Source organism: Equus quagga, chromosome 13 (assembly GCF_021613505.1).
Source record: "Equus quagga isolate Etosha38 chromosome 13, UCLA_HA_Equagga_1.0, whole genome shotgun sequence".
NCBI classification, from domain to species: Eukaryota; Metazoa; Chordata; class Mammalia; order Perissodactyla; family Equidae; genus Equus; species Equus quagga.
The window spans coordinates 43,297,146-43,312,921 of record NC_060279.1 but is presented as its reverse complement, the minus strand read 5'-3'; the positions used below and the strand labels follow the sequence as shown (position 1 = coordinate 43,312,921).

General features: G+C 52.1%; 2 protein-coding genes across 8 annotated transcripts; one reads left to right on the top strand and one right to left on the bottom strand.

The window, feature by feature from the left end:
* Positions 1-75: 75 nt before the first annotated feature.
* NUDT17 (nudix hydrolase 17) lies at positions 76-3,117 on the top strand. 5 transcript variants are annotated; one of them, XM_046683104.1, is made up of 8 exons: positions 76-417; positions 619-802; positions 1,035-1,060; positions 1,209-1,301; positions 1,552-1,650; positions 1,880-2,016; positions 2,619-2,768; positions 2,879-3,117. In XM_046683104.1, exons 1-8 carry the CDS (start codon positions 226-228, stop codon positions 2,982-2,984), a joined length of 987 nt encoding a protein of 328 aa, XP_046539060.1. In that variant the 5' UTR covers positions 76-225; the 3' UTR covers positions 2,985-3,117. The 5 variants fall into 5 exon arrangements, with proteins under 5 accessions (XP_046539060.1, XP_046539058.1, XP_046539057.1 ...); XM_046683102.1 differs by having other exon boundaries at positions 658-802; positions 2,624-2,768; positions 2,879-3,112; XM_046683101.1 differs by having other exon boundaries at positions 2,624-2,768; positions 2,879-3,112.
* PIAS3 (protein inhibitor of activated STAT 3) lies at positions 3,027-12,853 on the bottom strand. Of its 3 annotated transcripts, XM_046683098.1 has the most exons (15): positions 11,967-12,193; positions 10,443-10,518; positions 9,696-10,113; positions 9,452-9,536; positions 9,179-9,229; positions 8,839-8,929; positions 8,198-8,332; positions 7,875-7,980; positions 7,238-7,311; positions 6,945-7,105; positions 5,489-5,622; positions 5,240-5,408; positions 4,939-5,072; positions 4,719-4,756; positions 3,027-4,169 (listed from the first exon to the last, which is right to left on the bottom strand). In XM_046683098.1, exons 2-15 carry the CDS (start codon positions 10,446-10,448, stop codon positions 3,900-3,902), a joined length of 1,872 nt encoding a protein of 623 aa, XP_046539054.1. In that variant the 5' UTR covers positions 10,449-10,518; positions 11,967-12,193; the 3' UTR covers positions 3,027-3,899. The 3 variants fall into 3 exon arrangements, with proteins under 3 accessions (XP_046539054.1, XP_046539056.1, XP_046539053.1); XM_046683100.1 differs by lacking the exons at positions 10,443-10,518; positions 11,967-12,193 and adding an exon at positions 12,675-12,853; XM_046683097.1 differs by lacking the exon at positions 10,443-10,518 and having other exon boundaries at positions 11,967-12,190.
* Between the last annotated feature and the right edge of the window lie 2,923 nt (positions 12,854-15,776).

The following is a 15,776-nucleotide window of genomic DNA, read 5'->3' as shown; positions in this document are numbered from 1 at the left end:
CCCTAAACAGAAGAGATGGGAAGAGAGGAGCTCAGGATTTAGAGGTATTCTCCTTTGTCATTTATTAACATTACACCCACGGATCATCCCCAAGTGTTAACACCTAAATTTCCCGGGGACGTTTGGGAAGCCTGGCAATCCCAATCCCGCGGAACAGTCCAAGGGCAGGCGCCGCTGGGCCACCAGAGGGCGCCAGGCGGGCCACAGCTACCCGAGAGCCGCGCTATGGCGGCCGCGCGAGTGTTGCTGCTCCTGTCCGGGCGCCCGGAGTCGGTGAGCTTCGCGCAGAGTGTGTGTGGCCTCCTGGGCGCCAGGTCAGGGCTTGGGCCGTGGCCCATGCACTGCAGCTTGAAACAAGGACGGCTCGTCCTCTCGGCTAGGCCATTCCCAGGCGCCTCCTTCAGACTTCCGCTCCAGGTCGGGAAAAGAGGGAACCTGGCGTGGGTACAGAAGGGCCGAAGGCGGGGACTAGGATCCGGTGGGAACTGGCGGCGAGAGGCCTGATGGCCTGGCCAATCGCCCACTCGGCTTCCTCCCCCATCGCGCGCGACATCGCACAACTTTTGAATACCCCGCCCCGCTTGTGAAACCTTACCCCAAACGGCTTCCTCTCGCCAGCGACCCCCTTTCTGCCCCTTTGCGGCCCTGGATCAGCAGCCCTGGGCTTCAGGGGCGGAGCTGCCCACGAATCGGGGTGTGGATCTGGGTGTGGCCGTCATTCTGCAGTCCAGCGACCAGACTGTCTTGTTGACCCGAAGGACCCGCACCCTCAGCATTTCTCCCAACCTCTGGGTACCCCCAGGTGAGCACCCTGAGAACAAGGCCCCAAGTCCAGGGAAGAAACTTGTCCTTCACTCAATAATGCTATTCCCAGTCTTAGGACAGAGAAGTAGGCCTAGAAATGTGGTATGTCCCATAATCACTAGGGGCTGCAACTGCATTTTTGCCCACTGGAGAAAGAGCAGTATAAATATTGAGTGGGGTCCCTGGCCAAGAACACCACCATTCACCTATTGGTTCCACTGTTGTTGCAGGTGGACATGTGGAACTTGATGAAGAGGTAACCAGTCAGCTGACCCAACCGGCACACTGTCCTGAACCAAGACACCTGTCTGGGACCATTTTGGGTGTAGGCTGAGGGAGGGGCAAACAAAGTAGTTGGAGGAGTCAGGAATTGGCCTCTCTGACTTGCCCTCTCTCTCTCCCAGCTGTTGGACGGAGGGCTTCGAGAGCTTTGGGAGGAAAGTGGACTACAGCTGCCCCAGGGCCAGTTCTCTTGGGTTCCTCTGGGTTTATGGGAGGTGAGACAGGGACCTGGGAGAGGTCCCTTCCTATTTAACCAAGAACTTCTAACAACAACTTCTAACCCACCAGAGCCCATAGAACAGTCCTACTTGCCAGGGGAAACAATGGAGTGTGGGCGGTCTGGAGTCCCTGAACCTACAATCCTCACCCTGTCCCTCCCACACCATCTCTACCCTCCACTTCAGCTGTTTTTAGTCTCAAAAAGAGACAGGAAGTTCTCACTTTTGCTGTTTTCCTCTCTCTTAGACTGCCTACCCTCCTAGGCTGAGCTGGGGTCTCCCGAAATACCATCACATCATTCTCTATCTACTTGTGATCTCCCAGGAGTCACAGCAGCAGCTGCAGGTAGGGCTGGCAGTAGAGCAGGGAAATCGGAGCTCAGGAGGCCAAGGCAGACTGGTTCTGACTGTGACTGGGGGGGGGAAGGGGAGGTCAGAGATAACCAAGACATCCAATAGCCTCTCCCCCTGCCCCTGCCCCAAGTCTCTCTCCATTCTACCTGAGGGTGGGCTGTGATCAAGAACAGGCCTCCCGAGAGAGGCCGTGACTAAGGGATCAACATGTTTGGCCCCAGGCCCGGATCCAACCAAACCCAAGTGAGGTGAGTGCCCTTATGTGGCTGAGACCAGATGTAGCAGCTGCAGTGGCTGCCACAGAGGATGGGACAGAGACACCCAGACATCTCCCTCAGGACCTACCACCCTCTGTCCCGTAAGTAAGAGTTTCTCCCTGACCGTCCAACACACCAACACATACACAGTGAAAAGCTCAGCTTCTATCCCTCCTCGGGGGAGGATTTTGTGTTGTGGGAGAGATCCAGGGAGTGAGCTGGTCAACTGATAATGAAGAGAGCACTTGAGATCAAAGACCCTGTCTGTCAAACTCCAAGGGTTCCTGCTCCAACTGGCTACAACTGAAGACCTGGGGTTGAGTCCCACTCTCCCATAGGGACAAGTCATTTAAGCCTCCTTGAGCCTGTTTCCTTTCTATAAAATGAAGTTAACAGGGGCTGGCACAGTGACATGGTTAAGTTCATGTGCTCCACTTCAGTGGCCTGGGGTTCAGGGGTTGGATCCCAGGTGCGGACCTAGCACTGCTCGTCAAGCCATGCTGTAGCAGTGTCCCACATACAAAGTGGAGGAGGCCTGGCACAGGTGTTACCTCAGGGACAATCTTCCTCACCAAAAAAATAAATAAATAAATGAAGTTAACACCCACCCACCCTGCTCCTCTGGTGGCTGGGAGGATTAGATGACCTAATGGATATGGAAGTGGGCTAAGGCACAGCCTAGACAAGAGTTGTCATTATGCAGTGCAGTGGAACTAGAGGATGGAGGAGCTCGACCTCTGGCCTTGCCCATGTCCACACTGCTGCGGACGACCCCAAGCACAGCAGAAAGCAAAGAGAGGGTCAGCACTGGGACCAAGTTTGCCCTCAGGCTCTGGCTGCAACATCTGGGCAGGTAAGGGTGAGGACTTGAGGGCTCCATAGCCTTGGGCTGAATGCTCTAGTGTTTTTATGTGCATGGGGAAGGGGAAGGAAGAAAGAATAACTGCTCTCGGAAATCCTCAGTGTGACAGCCCTACCATGTGCAAGTGGAGCTCACGTGGATCCAGGGCCAGCAAAGGAAGAACGGAACATGGACCCTCTCCCCTCAAACCAGGGATCTGGAAAGTGAAGTGCATAATCCCCTCCCCAGCCCACCTCTGTGACACTCACAAAACATTCACAACCTTTATTATGGGTAAGAACTTTGCTACAACTTTGGGAATAAAAAGTAAAATTACAACATAGGTCCTAGGCCCTGGAGAAGCCTGAAAAAGGAGATTGGGGAGAGCACAAAGGTCCTCCCACCTCCCAGGACAGGTGCAGAATGAGCCAGACCTAACCACGGAAGCCCTAGAAGCCCAGGGCCTGGTCGGCATAAGAAACACTGTGAACTTAAATATATAAATAGAGAGAGACCCAGGCAATATGCCAGACCCTGGCAATCAGGGCTGAGGCCTTATCTCCCCCTCAGTCATACTGGCAAGTAGGAGGCAGGGGAAGCCATCTTTGGAGTATTTTGGTTTTTCTTGTTTATATACAAAAAATCTGCAACCCAAAATAGAGTTCTCTGTCCGTGTGTCTGTCTGCCTCAGTTTCTGTGTCTGTTTGGCCAAAGAGAATAGAATGGACATGAAAAGACGATGTGGGGAAGGAACAGAGCCATGGGTTTGGGGAATGAGAAGAGAGAGCTTCTGGGGGGACAAGAGAAGGGCCCCTTCCCCACAAGACTCTAGACAGTCAAGGGTGAGGATTCAGCCCTTCCCCCAACTCACATCTCATCCCATTTACCTCCCACTGTCTAAGTTAACATACCCAAAGGAATGTGCCATCTAAAGAACCCCAAATGTCCTTAAAAAGAGGTTAAATATTAACCCTTTGGGTGCTGGCCTTGTCAGGCAGAGATGAGGCCAAAAACAAGTGTCCATGAAGGTCTTTCTGGCCTTTGGCCAAAGCCCCCTGAGGAGTCAGAGTGGCCAAGGGTCCAGACTCCACAGCATACTTGCTGAGTGTTGGGAGGCAGTGAAGGTTCCATAATCCAGGGAACTCAGTCCAGGGAAATGATGTCTGACCGACAGCCAGTCAAAGAGGGACCTGAGGGCAGGGGTCCTCCATGTCCATCCCTCAAGGGCCCCCCAGGGGCCACAATGCTACTGACACGGCCAGGAGGGGGTGCTGGAGTGGTGCTGCGGTGAGAGCTCCCCAATGTGGGGGCTAGTGGGCCCAGGAAGTGGGAAGGGGTCCCTCGGTACTGGAAGAAGTGGCCAAGGGCATCCTGTTCGTCTAGTGAGGTGATGACGGAGGAGGGACCATAGTGCTGGGAGGAATCAAGGGCAGAGTTTAAGATTTTATCCTGACTTTACCCGCCTCCCAATCACTCATCTCAGAAATATATGGGCTAAATCAACCCCACTGGACCCCAAGGTATTCTCTGAGAAGCAGGAGAGCCTCTTTCTGACTCATCCCCCTACTTCCCCACATGCCACCCCTATTCCCTGCCTTGAGACAGCCCTTCCAGCTTGCTAGGTTCTTGGCTTTGTGGGCGTCTGAAATGTGTAGAATGTCCAGTTAGGGCAGGCATGGTGCCCAAGTGCACATGGCTATGGAGAGGTGAGCAGGCAGGGGCAGAACTACACTAAAAACTCTGGAGACAGAATAGCAACGGGGGATTGAGGAAGACATGGGTGAGAGTCCGAGGAAGTACCAATGGGGCCTATGACAGAAATAAACTGGCTGTACCCCCCTTCCCTCATGGAGAAGCAGATTTAGGTCCTAGGGAAAATGAGAGAGGGAGGGGGCCCATCAGTGCCTATGAAGGAAGCTTCAGAGATCTGAGATCTTCATGGGAAGAGAAGGGACCACTTACCTGACTCTCAGTCTGAAGGAAGGAAAATAAATCTAAACCTGGTAGGAAAAGAAAAATTAAAATCAACCTCCTGCACCCCTGCACCACCAAAAAAGCAAAGAAGTTCCTTGGATTATGGTCCTTTGCAAGACAGCCAGAAAGCTTTGAAAAGGAGCAGGGGTTCTGATCTGGTTTGGGGAAGATGTGGCAGTACTGGCCCCACCTGTGATCAGTGTCATACCTTGGATATCGGCCCCTAGTGGGAAGGCAGGTGGGTACTCATGTAGTGGGAGACTGGACAGGAAATCGCCACCCAACGTGCCCATAGCAGGGCTCCGTAGCACGGAAGATGGCTGGTGACCAGACGTGAGAACTCTGTGAAGGGAGAGAAGCAGCTGGGGCAGCCAGCAAACCACAGATGCCCTCACTCAGCTCAACCCCCTAAGTACCCTCTCTGCCCCAGGGTTTGCCCAGTGATCAGAAAGCATTTCTGACTTCTTCCTCCATCCTTTCTGCTATAGACTCAGCCTATTTCCTCATACCCTTTGCTTCCAGGTAAGGCTGGGATGGCAGCTGAGGTGACAGGACAGTGCTTCTTGGCTGGGGGCAGGTCCTCCTCATCTGATGAGCTTTCTATCGTCAAGTCAATAACTTCAACCTTCTTCTTATTCTCTGACGGATTGCCCTCTTGGACTGGGCTGTATTGGAGGCCTGTGGGTGGTAAGAAGACTGTGTCTCAGAGAAGAGGCCATCCAAGTCTTAGCTCAGCTGGGGGACAGGGGATCACTCACCATCCAGCCCATACCCTGGCGGGGGGCAAACCTCAGATGCCTCCTTCTTGGGTTTCATTGGGCACCAGGATCCATCTTCCATGAACTGGATCTCATCACAATCCGAGCAGGAATTAAGAATCTCCATGAATAAACTGGGGGAGGAAAGAGATGGGAATTCACAGGGCTGGGAAATGACTGAAACAGTAGCCAGGGAGTTCTGAGACTCACCTTCCTGAACCTCAGTTTCCTTACCTCTAAAATAGGGATATTATCCACCCTATTGACCTCTCTGCGTTGTTCCTGGAACTAAATAAAATAAGCTATGTAAAAGAGCTTTGCAGGGGCCAGCCCCATGGCCAAGGGGTTAAGTTCACGCACTCCACTTCAGTGGCCCAGGGTTTTGCTGGTTTGAGTCCTGGGCACGGACATGGCGCCACTCGCCAGGCCATGCTGGGGTGGCGTCCCACATACCACAACTAGAAGGACCCATAACTAAAATATACAACTATGTACTGGGGGGGATTTGGTAAGAAAAAGCACAAAAAAAAAAAAAAAAGATTGGCAACAGTTGTTAGCTCAGGTGCCAATCTTTAAAAAAAACAAAAAAAGCTTTGCAAACTTTAAATGCTAAGTTTTAAAATAAATAACATTCTAAACACTTGATTCATGTAGTACTAGAGACAAGACACTAAGAAGCAAAGATACAGAACTCCATAAACCATCTCAAAAAGGGCACTGGGGGGGCCAGCCCAGTGGCCAAGTGGTTAAGTTTGCGCACTCAGCTTCGGTGGCCCAGGGTTTCGCCGGTTTGGATCCTGGGCACAGACATGGCGCCACTCATCAGGCCATGTTGGGATGGCATCCCATATAGCACAACCAGAGACACTCACAACTAGAATATTCAACTATGTACCAGGGGGCTTTGGGGAGAAGAAGAGGAGAAAAAATAGGGCACTGGGAACAAGAACCATAATATAGGCTCTGGATGGGGGTTAGGACCAGCTAGATCAGCACATCCAGGCCCTCAAAAGAACTTCACTGCTATGCTCTGTGAGAAGTCAGGCAGCTGTTATAGACAATATATTATAACAGTTTGATACTTTAGCTCTGCCACTTACTAACAACGTAACTTTGAGCAAGATAATCTCTCTAGGTTTCAGTTTCCTCATCTGTAATGGTAGTACGTATCTCATAGGGTTATGATGAGGATTCAATGACATAAGGCATGCAAAGTGCTCAGTACGATGCCTAGTATGTAGTAAGTCCTCTATGTTGGAAATATATATATAATCTATCCCATTTATAATATATATTATATATATAAAAAATATATAAAAGGGATAGATGGATTAAGAGTTGAGGTTCATGGGAGGGGAAGTATGCTCTCTCTCTGTAGCCATAGAGACAGAGAGGGGTGGGGGTGGTCTCAGTGGATGTCCTAGGTAAGAAGAAGCAGAATGCATAACGGCCCTACCCATCAATGATAAGAGATTCATAGGGAGCCTTCTTATCACACACAGGACATGTCCACGTTGGCTTCTTCTCATTCATCTGTAGGTAAAGGGCAGCATCGAAGCTCTGCAGGTGGGCGCAGGTGAGGGCACGACAAGGGACAGTCAGGCGCATCTTGCCTAGCTAAGAGAGATGAGTTCTCTGGTCAGGTCCCCACATCCCAGAGAGCCTCACTCTAGCAGCCCTAAGAACTCTCATCTGAGTCCAGAGGTTCAACCCAACCCTCCTTCCCCTTCTCTTCTCCCTTGTACACACCGGGCACATGAGTGACACCCGGAGACTCGTAGTTGCCACCTCACTGTCCGGGTCAGCAGTCAATTTCTCCTTGACTGAAACAAGAATGAGGCCAGAGCCATGGGATCAGCAAGGCTGAAGAGGAAGCCCAGGAGATGGTGAGGACAGAACCAAACAGCTCTGGCTGAGAGGCAGCTGGGTAGAGAGACTTTGGGGACCAGTGGGATGTCACATGGGGGTGGTCTGGGATCTGAATTATGAAGGCTGGGGAAGGAGGGGGATTTCCCCATCCCTGAAGATGCTTAAATATAGCTAGGTGACACTTTGGCAGAGATGACATAGAGGAAATTGAAGCGTCATGAGAGGGTTAGATTAGATGATCCTTAAGACTCTTTCCAGTCTGGAGAACCCACATTCCAGCAGGGCTGGAGTCAGGGTCTCTGAGGTGCAAAGCAGATGTATAACTGGGAATGCAAGGGTGTCTCAGTGCCTGGGGGTGGTCCCACTTCTCAACCACAAAGATTGGTAGGGGGATAGGGGAAGGGTTGGGGTTCATGTGAGAGGTGAGGTAAGTTGTCACAAGACTATGAGTTTGACTGAAAAGACTGGAGGGCCAGAAAGACTTGGATCCAGATCAGAGGAGCAGGATGTTACTCACTCAGTGCCCGGGAGTGGTCTGGGTTCCGGATACCCTTTGCTCTGAGTTTTTGTAGAAGGGTCCCTGCAGTCAACTGCCTCACCAGGTACACAGATAAGGAGTAATTCTACTTGGAGGTGTGGGGAGAAAGTTAGCCTCTGCTTTCACACCATCGCCCTCCCCCATGACCCCCACTCCCCACTTTGTCCCATGAGAACTAGAGACAGCAGGTTAAAGTAGACAGACCCATAAAGAGGAAAACATTTCCCCAACCCAGAACACTCGATGATTCCCCATCACTCCCTGCAGGGTTCTCCAAGGCTCCCTGCCTCAGCCATGCTCACCCGTCCAAACTCAGATGACCAGTTGACCACAATGGTGTTGGGAACAGTGGCTGAGAGTCGAGCCAGGGGTGTGATGTTGATGGGGCGGCTGGGCCTCTTGGGCTCAGCCCCATTCTTAGTAGGAGGAAGGTAACCCTGGGGAAGGGAGGGACTGGTCAAGACCTCTTGTCTCCAGTTACTCACTCCCTGGAGGGAAGGTCAGCTTACTCACTGACCAAGGAGATGGGAGCCCATTCAGTGACCCACAAAACTGGGGCAATATCTAGGATTGTGTGTGGGGTTTATTCCTGGGGGAAAAGGAAAGCTTATTCATTGACTAAGGAAATAGGAACCCATTCACTGAGTTCCTAAGGAGGAAGCATAGGGATGCCCCACTTCTTCCAATTCTCAGCTCTGGGGTCATCACTTCTAAGAAGTCTTCCCTGAACCTTTGTGTAGAACTAATGTCTGTCCTCTGGGTTTTGACAGAACCCTCATTCAGCCCTATCTTAAAACTCTAGATTAGAATGATCCAGTCAGTAAATTGAGCACCTACTGTGTACCAGGCACTGTGCTGGGCATGTTTCTTTCATCAAAAGTCTGTAGTTAACACTTAGTAACTAAAACAGGGAAGGGGTTACTGTCAGAAGAAGAATATTTACCGGCAGGGGGCACAGTTTCCCATTGACCTTGACAAAGAGATTTGGGGGAAAATAATCTTCCTGAGGGCAGCTGGTCTCACAGAGACAGAACCTGGTAAAAGGTGAGAGAAGATGAAAGAGTAGGAGGCAGTTTCTTGAGTTGAATCTGGTAGAGAGGCAGGGAACCTCAGAAAATTAGTCTTGGATATCTGTAGCCCTCAGCCCTCGGCATCCAACAACAGTCCCAGGGCTGGGGTGGATGCAGCAGAGCAGGGCTGTCTCCCAAGAGCATCTGTCATACCCTTATTTCATTCAACCCCCAATGGGAGCCCAGCAGGGCAGGAAGGGAGGAGCAACTCACCTTAGCTGCACCTGTATGGTATAATCGCATTTGGCTCCTGGCAGAACCTCCCTATAACAAGGAGGGAGAGGGAAAGATATCAGTATGTCTGGAGGGCCGGGGTGAACAGACAGACACAGAAAGTTAGATGTCCAGAGGACAGAGAAGAGGCATACAAGAGACAACGCAAGTATAGGAGGATGGAGGGAGGAGAGCAGGGCGGAAAAGAAAGTCAGAGAGCAGACTCCAAGGGTAACCCCCTAGGGATGGTCAGGAGGACTGACAGAGATGTACCTTGATGTGAGAATCTGCTGCACTTGCTGGGGTGTGAGAGCAAAGGTAAAGTGCGCTTCCTCAAACCGCTGGCTAGAAGTGGATGCTGAGGACACAAGGCGGCAGTTATTCCCAAGCCCATGCTCAGGCAGCCACAGAAGGTACCCCCATCCCAGGTTGCTGATCCCACAGGACTAAAGCCTAAGAAAGGCTTAGGGAAGATGCATAGAGTCCAGGAAGGCTGAAGGACCACAAAGAGTCGTACCAAGGGTGGTGGGCCGGATGAGCTCCCCGTAGACTTCATAAAAGGGCAATGGTTTCATGGTGACATCAGGGTGCACAGGCTGGGGCAGAGGCGGGTGCATGTCCACTTCACGCTTGGGACCCAGTAGAGTGCCAGGGGCCAAGAGGGCTGGGGGAATGGGAGCTAGAGGACCAGGGGAGCCTACAGGAGGGGTGCCAGGGGGCAGAGAGAGCAGGGAGAGATCAGAGGGCCCCAGGGGCTTCCTGGGAAAGCGTCGGCGGTAAAGCTCTTTGATCTTCATCTGGACGCTGGGGGCACAGCTGGACTTGAGGAGGTGCAGGGCCTTGGCCAGGAGCTCGTGCTTCCGTCCACTCTTGTTCCGGCCAGCAAAGCCAAGGAGCACCTGGAGCTCAGACACCCGGAAACTCATCACCATGTGCTGCAGAGAACAGAGAAGCTTGAGAATCCTACCTTGCCTGTCCTGCCAAGGATGCTGAGACTGAGCTACCAGGTGGGCAGTGCCTCTTTCCCTCCAGCACTGATCAGAAAGATGCTTTGCAGCCAGTGGATTACCACCAGACAGCTGACTTGGTCAAATGGACATCTCAGTCTCACTTTAGCAAACTCAGGTCAACCTCACCGCTACCCCCCAGAGCTTGAGCAACCCTATCTCCCCATGCCTGAAAGTTGACCAGGTGGGGGCAAGGGGCAGGCTGCAGACAGCAAACCATCCTCAGGCACAGCTCTGAGTCCACTACAGCCTCCTACCTCCATCCCTGCCTCAAGTCTGGACTCTTATCTCGTCTCCTGCTCTTTCTCAGACTCTCAGACCCATCCCAGTCTCCTGAAAACAGGATAGAAGACAGGGGAAAGGAAGGGGAAAAGAAGATTCAGACCAGACAGCCCCAGAGGGAAGAAAGGGGCTAGCCCACCCCTCCCAATACTCAATCTACCTCAGCTATTTTCCCGAAGCCTCTGGAGCTTTTGTGGCCAGGGTTCCAGGGCAGGGTTCAATGCTCCTAACTCCCCCAAATCCTTTCTCAATGTCATTTACATAATCACCCCAGTCTTATTTTTCTGGGAGGGAAACAAGACCAAAACTTGAGGCGAGGGAGAGGGTCAACAGTAAATCGCCAAGTCCAGCTATCCTTCCTTCTACTCTATCTGCTTCTTTCCTACATAGAGAAAATAAGTGATCCTCCCCCTCCACTGGGGTAGAAGAGGAGAGAGCAGAGCTCTAAACAGAGGTCCTGGGATGCGGCCCTTGAGCCAGCATGCATAATCTGGAGCTCTCCTAAAGGCAACTGGCCCAGTGACAGGACCTCAACCTGCCCAGGACTATGGCTCCATTTAAAAGGGTGGAACAAAGCCAGGAGGCAGAGAGGTGAACCCAAAGTTTTAGGAAATGTCCTATGAGATGTCCTCGGATATGGTCACCCTCAAGGCTCTGTGTGGTAGTGGGAGGGCAGGCACAAAAGCTCTCTCCTTAAAGAACTTCCCTCTGTGAATCTCTAGGAGACCCTGCCATGGGTAGGCCTTGTTAGCCCTCCACAGTTCTTCCCCTCATAGGAAGCTTTGGGCCCCCTTTGAGGAATGTGATGAAAACTTGCTCCTCTGCCTTTCTCCCCATCTTTATTCCCTCTGTCCTGTCTTTATTTCTCTATTAGCTTTGCCAAGAACTTCCCTTCTTTCTACTCTCTGTCTCTGCCCAAAGACTCACTAAAAGAGGATTTTCCTCTCAACCTCCAGGATGCTCCTGCCCCACCCCTCCATCTATCTGCCCGCACAGCCCCGCCCCCTAGATCTCAGGCGCCTACTGGTACTTCCCAAGGCTCGGATCCCAATAGCAGCCCCAAAGCCTCTATCCTCAGCTGCATTTCCCCAGGAGCCTCCCGTACATCTGCCCCTCAGTCTCATCCCTACATCTGCCCCCCTACTGTTGCCTCTCTTGGTCCCCTACGCCTCTTCAGAGCCTTTCCCCCTGGCCCTACCCCTACATCTGCCCCCACTACCAAATCCGACTTCCACCCGGTGTCCCCGCCCCCTGCGCCTCGGCCCCCAACAGCTGCAATTCCCCTCGGCCCCACCCCTACATCTGCCCCGCGGCCCCGCCCCCGGAGCCTCGCCGCAGCCCCTTCCTCGCCCACAGCCACTTCTTTCCCATCTCCAGCAGCCCGTCCCCGCCACGTCTCCAGCTCGCACCCGAGCCCTCAGCACCCAGTCTCAGTCGCTTCCGTGAATCGGCGTACCACCGGGCTCAAGCCAGATGGGGATGGGGGAGGGGGCCGGTACCTTTAATTCGCCCAGTTCCGCCATCTTGAGACATCGCAGGAGTCGGAGCCCGAGCCCGAGCTCAGGCCCAGGGACCGGCGCACAACTCTCCACCCCGGCGCCGGCCGCAAATGCCGCCTGCTCCGCCCCGTCCGGCCCCCTACACCTCCCCTTCCCGGCCCCGCCCGCTTGGTTTCGGACAAGCCCCAGCCTCAGCCCCTCCCTCTACAGCCGGACCCAGCCCGTGTACGTCTTTGGCCGGTATGCAAGACCCGTATACCCGGAGGGAGGGTATGGCCCGAAAGATCGCGCGGTCCCCCGGGGTAACCGAGAGGAGGCGGACCCGAAGTGCCTGGGGGAGGGGGACTTTGCCACGCCAGAGTTGGGAGGGGATGAGCTTTTAGGGAGCCAAAGATACTTGAAATATGGAGGGAAAGTATTGAGAACTGCTAAATCTTAGAGAAATGGGGGAGGGGGGTAGCGAAGTTGAAGCGAATACCCTCATTTCCCTCTTTACAAGTTTAGCTAAAATCAAAGAGTTCTACCAATTCGGGAAATGGGTGAGATCTGATCCATTTTAGCGAAGCTATGGAGTCGTGAATAGTTCATTTCAAGACGGCTACTCTCAATCCTTCGCCCCCTCCCCCTCCAACTACAATGTAGCTCGTGGTCCGACTGTAGGACTCAAACTCGGCAGCAAAAAAGTTTGGTGCGGAGAGCGGGACTTACCAGCACAGTTGCAGGGAGCGGGGAGGGGGCCCGGGAGGCTCAGAGGGTGGGTTGGGGATGTGGGGGGAAGGGGCCCGGCGCCGCTCCCGCAGTCTGACCCGCAGGAGGTTAGTCCGGCAGCTAGACGCTGCAGCCGGAGGAGCTCCGCCCGGCCCAGCGCTCGGGCTGGGGCCGCCCCCTCGTGGGTCAGCCCGCCGGGATCGAGGAGGTGGGAGGAGGGGGCGGAGTCTGAGGCGGGAGAGGGAGGGACTCTGAGCCTGTCGCTGGAGAGATTAACTCCTCGAGTGAGTGGATCAGGGGAGACGACATCATTCTCACTACCGCTCTGACCCCTTGCGCTGGTGTACGGGCTTGGGGTGGAGGCATACTGCAGATAAGACAATGTGGACCAGGGATCTGACCGCGTTAAGAGATTCCTACTTGAAAGGAGCCTTCTCCCTCGGGGAAAGCCTGGGCTGCTAGAATCCAAAGTGTACCTAAGCCCTAACTCTGCCTGTGGTCCCCCACCTCCTACCCCAAATACACAGACCCGTCACCAGAGACCACACACACTTGGTGTAGCTGAAGGTGAACAGAGGGGAGGTTTTCTTACCCAAAGGTGCCCAAAGGCGTCTTTCTGCCCCTCTCTGAACCACCTACTATTCTCCTTCGTCAAAGCCTTGGACCTTCCAGAGGTCCCGTTCTCAACCAGGCTAATCACCCGCGTGCAGGTCCTGTGAAAGCACCAACTTTAGGGCAGTTTACCCAAACTAGGTACTGGAAAAAGGCATAGTATTTGGTAGAGTTGGTTGGGACCTAAATGATAATGTCATTTGTTCAATAAATATCTAAATGCTGTTCAGAAATTGTTAGGTGCTGAAGACATAAGAGCCTTGCAGGACCTCTCAGTCTGGCAGCAGCAGACAAGACAGTTAAACCTGTAATCAGCATACAAAAAGAGTAATAAATAATATGAATCCTCTTATTTAGCTTAAACCTTCGGTATAATCCTTCTTGTGAGACCCCACCCACACCATAAGACTGAAGGTCCCAGCCTGCCAATGTCCCCAGGTACCTGCTGAACTGGACCATGCCCAACTACTTTGTGGATTTTGTCCCTAGGGAAGATGACCACCTTCTCCTGACGCTCAGGTTCTTTCCTTGCTGCTTTGCTGCCAGCACTGGTGGGACCTCAAGCTAAACTCAAGCTCAAGTATTTGGTTCTAAATCCCAAATGATTCCTCCAACATTTGAGTCTTCATCAGGCCCTGAGCTTGTTTTTTTTTGTTCTGTTCAGTCCTCTAGATCAAAAGTTGTTATGGACTGGTTTGTATTTTCTAGAATTTTCAATGGTTTGGAGAGAAGGAGGATAGGGAAGACTGAAAAAAGAGAGATGGGAACTCTGGGAGTGATGGATATGTTCATTATCTTGATTGTGTGATGGTTTTATGGGTGTATACATGTGTCAAAACTTATCAAATTGTACACTTTAAGTATGTGCAGTTTGTATTGTATGTCAATTATACCTCAATAAAGCTATAAAAGGTAAAAGGAAAAAAGAAAGTCAACCTCACATTGATTCCTAGTGATTTCATAAAGGAGAGATCTCCTTTAATAGTCAATTTGAGGCTATAAGTTCTAGCATCCCTACAGAATAGCAAAAAAGTAGGCCCGAAGGTACCTGAATCTGATCTGTGTGCAAGCTCCAGGAGGACAAGAACTTTTCTGTGCTGTTCACTCTGTCCCCAGTGCCTGGCACATAGACTCTTTAAATATCAATTTAATAAGTTAATGCTACCAGACAAAGGAGGGAAACTGCAAATCAGGACCAAGTTCCAGGCTGAGGATATTCAAGGACGTAGTCTGAACCCCATTGTGGCCCACCAAGCTTCACCTTGGTGCGTATTGTATGCTTTCGCCCATACATTCCTACATTTGAAGCCTGAAGAACGAGGAAGAAGTGAAACAGGAGTAATAAGTCCCTACCGAAGTTCCATTAAACAGCCCGGGAGGAAACGGGGGAACATCAGGACTAGAGTTACTTTGGGAAAGAAAGATTTATTTATGAAATCAAGGAAAATTTCAGGGCTTGGGGCTGTTGAGGTAACAGTTTATGGGGTTTATAGAGGGGGATTGTTTGGGAAGACTAGGCTCTGGGGAAGGTTCCACTCCTGTATTAACATGAACATCCCTGACCATTCCCACAGCTCAGCCATCCTGGGATCAGCTTCCAGGGGCCCTGGAGGGAGCCAAAGCCCTGGCCTCCATTACCAAAGCTGTTTTCTGACTCATACTTGAACTTAGCCAAATGATCTCCCCCTCTCTGGACACTTCTCTTGGCAGTTTCTTCATTATTCCAACCCCACACCCCATATATAATAAGGAATGTAATAGTCCTTTTATATTCTTTGGTAACTCTTAAGAGCAGGGAGGAAAAGAGAAGTTCTGTTCCCCTTAATAGAGATGACTTGGACCTTTTTTTTTTTTTTCTTGAGGAAGATTAGCCCTGAGCTAACACCTGCTGCCAATCCTCCTTTTTGCTGAGGAAGACAGGCTAACATCTGTGCCCATCTTCCTCTACTTTATATGTGGGACGCCTACCACAGCACGGTTTGCCAAGTGGTGCCATGTCCATAAACCGGCGAACCCTGGGCTGCTGAAGCGGAACATGTGCACTTAACCGCTGCGCCATCAGGCTGGCCCCCTGCTTGGACCTTTTTGATGCTCTTCCTCTAGTAGCTGCACACCTTCTCCCTGTCTCCATCATCACCTCCTCTCTCCATTCTCCCAGCCTTAAAGCAGTCCTGTGTGCATCCACACAACCCCCAAAGCTGCCCCTCATCTTCTCTAAGACCTGATCTACGTAGCTGCTCTTTTCCTGGCCAAACCCTGGAGCCAGGCTTTGCAGCCCTTTTGTGGCCCCCTGTCTTCCACAGCAGCCCCTCCCCACTCTTCTCTCAACCCAGTCAGTCTCTTTACTGCCAAACCGCTGTTGGTTGACCCAGCATAACCCAGCAGGGGGCGGGCTGAGAGAAGAAATGGGGAGGGATCAGTATGTGGGCCGCCAAACTGCAATTCCAGATTTTGGAGGAACTCACTGCCTCACTCTCACCTAGCACTCTG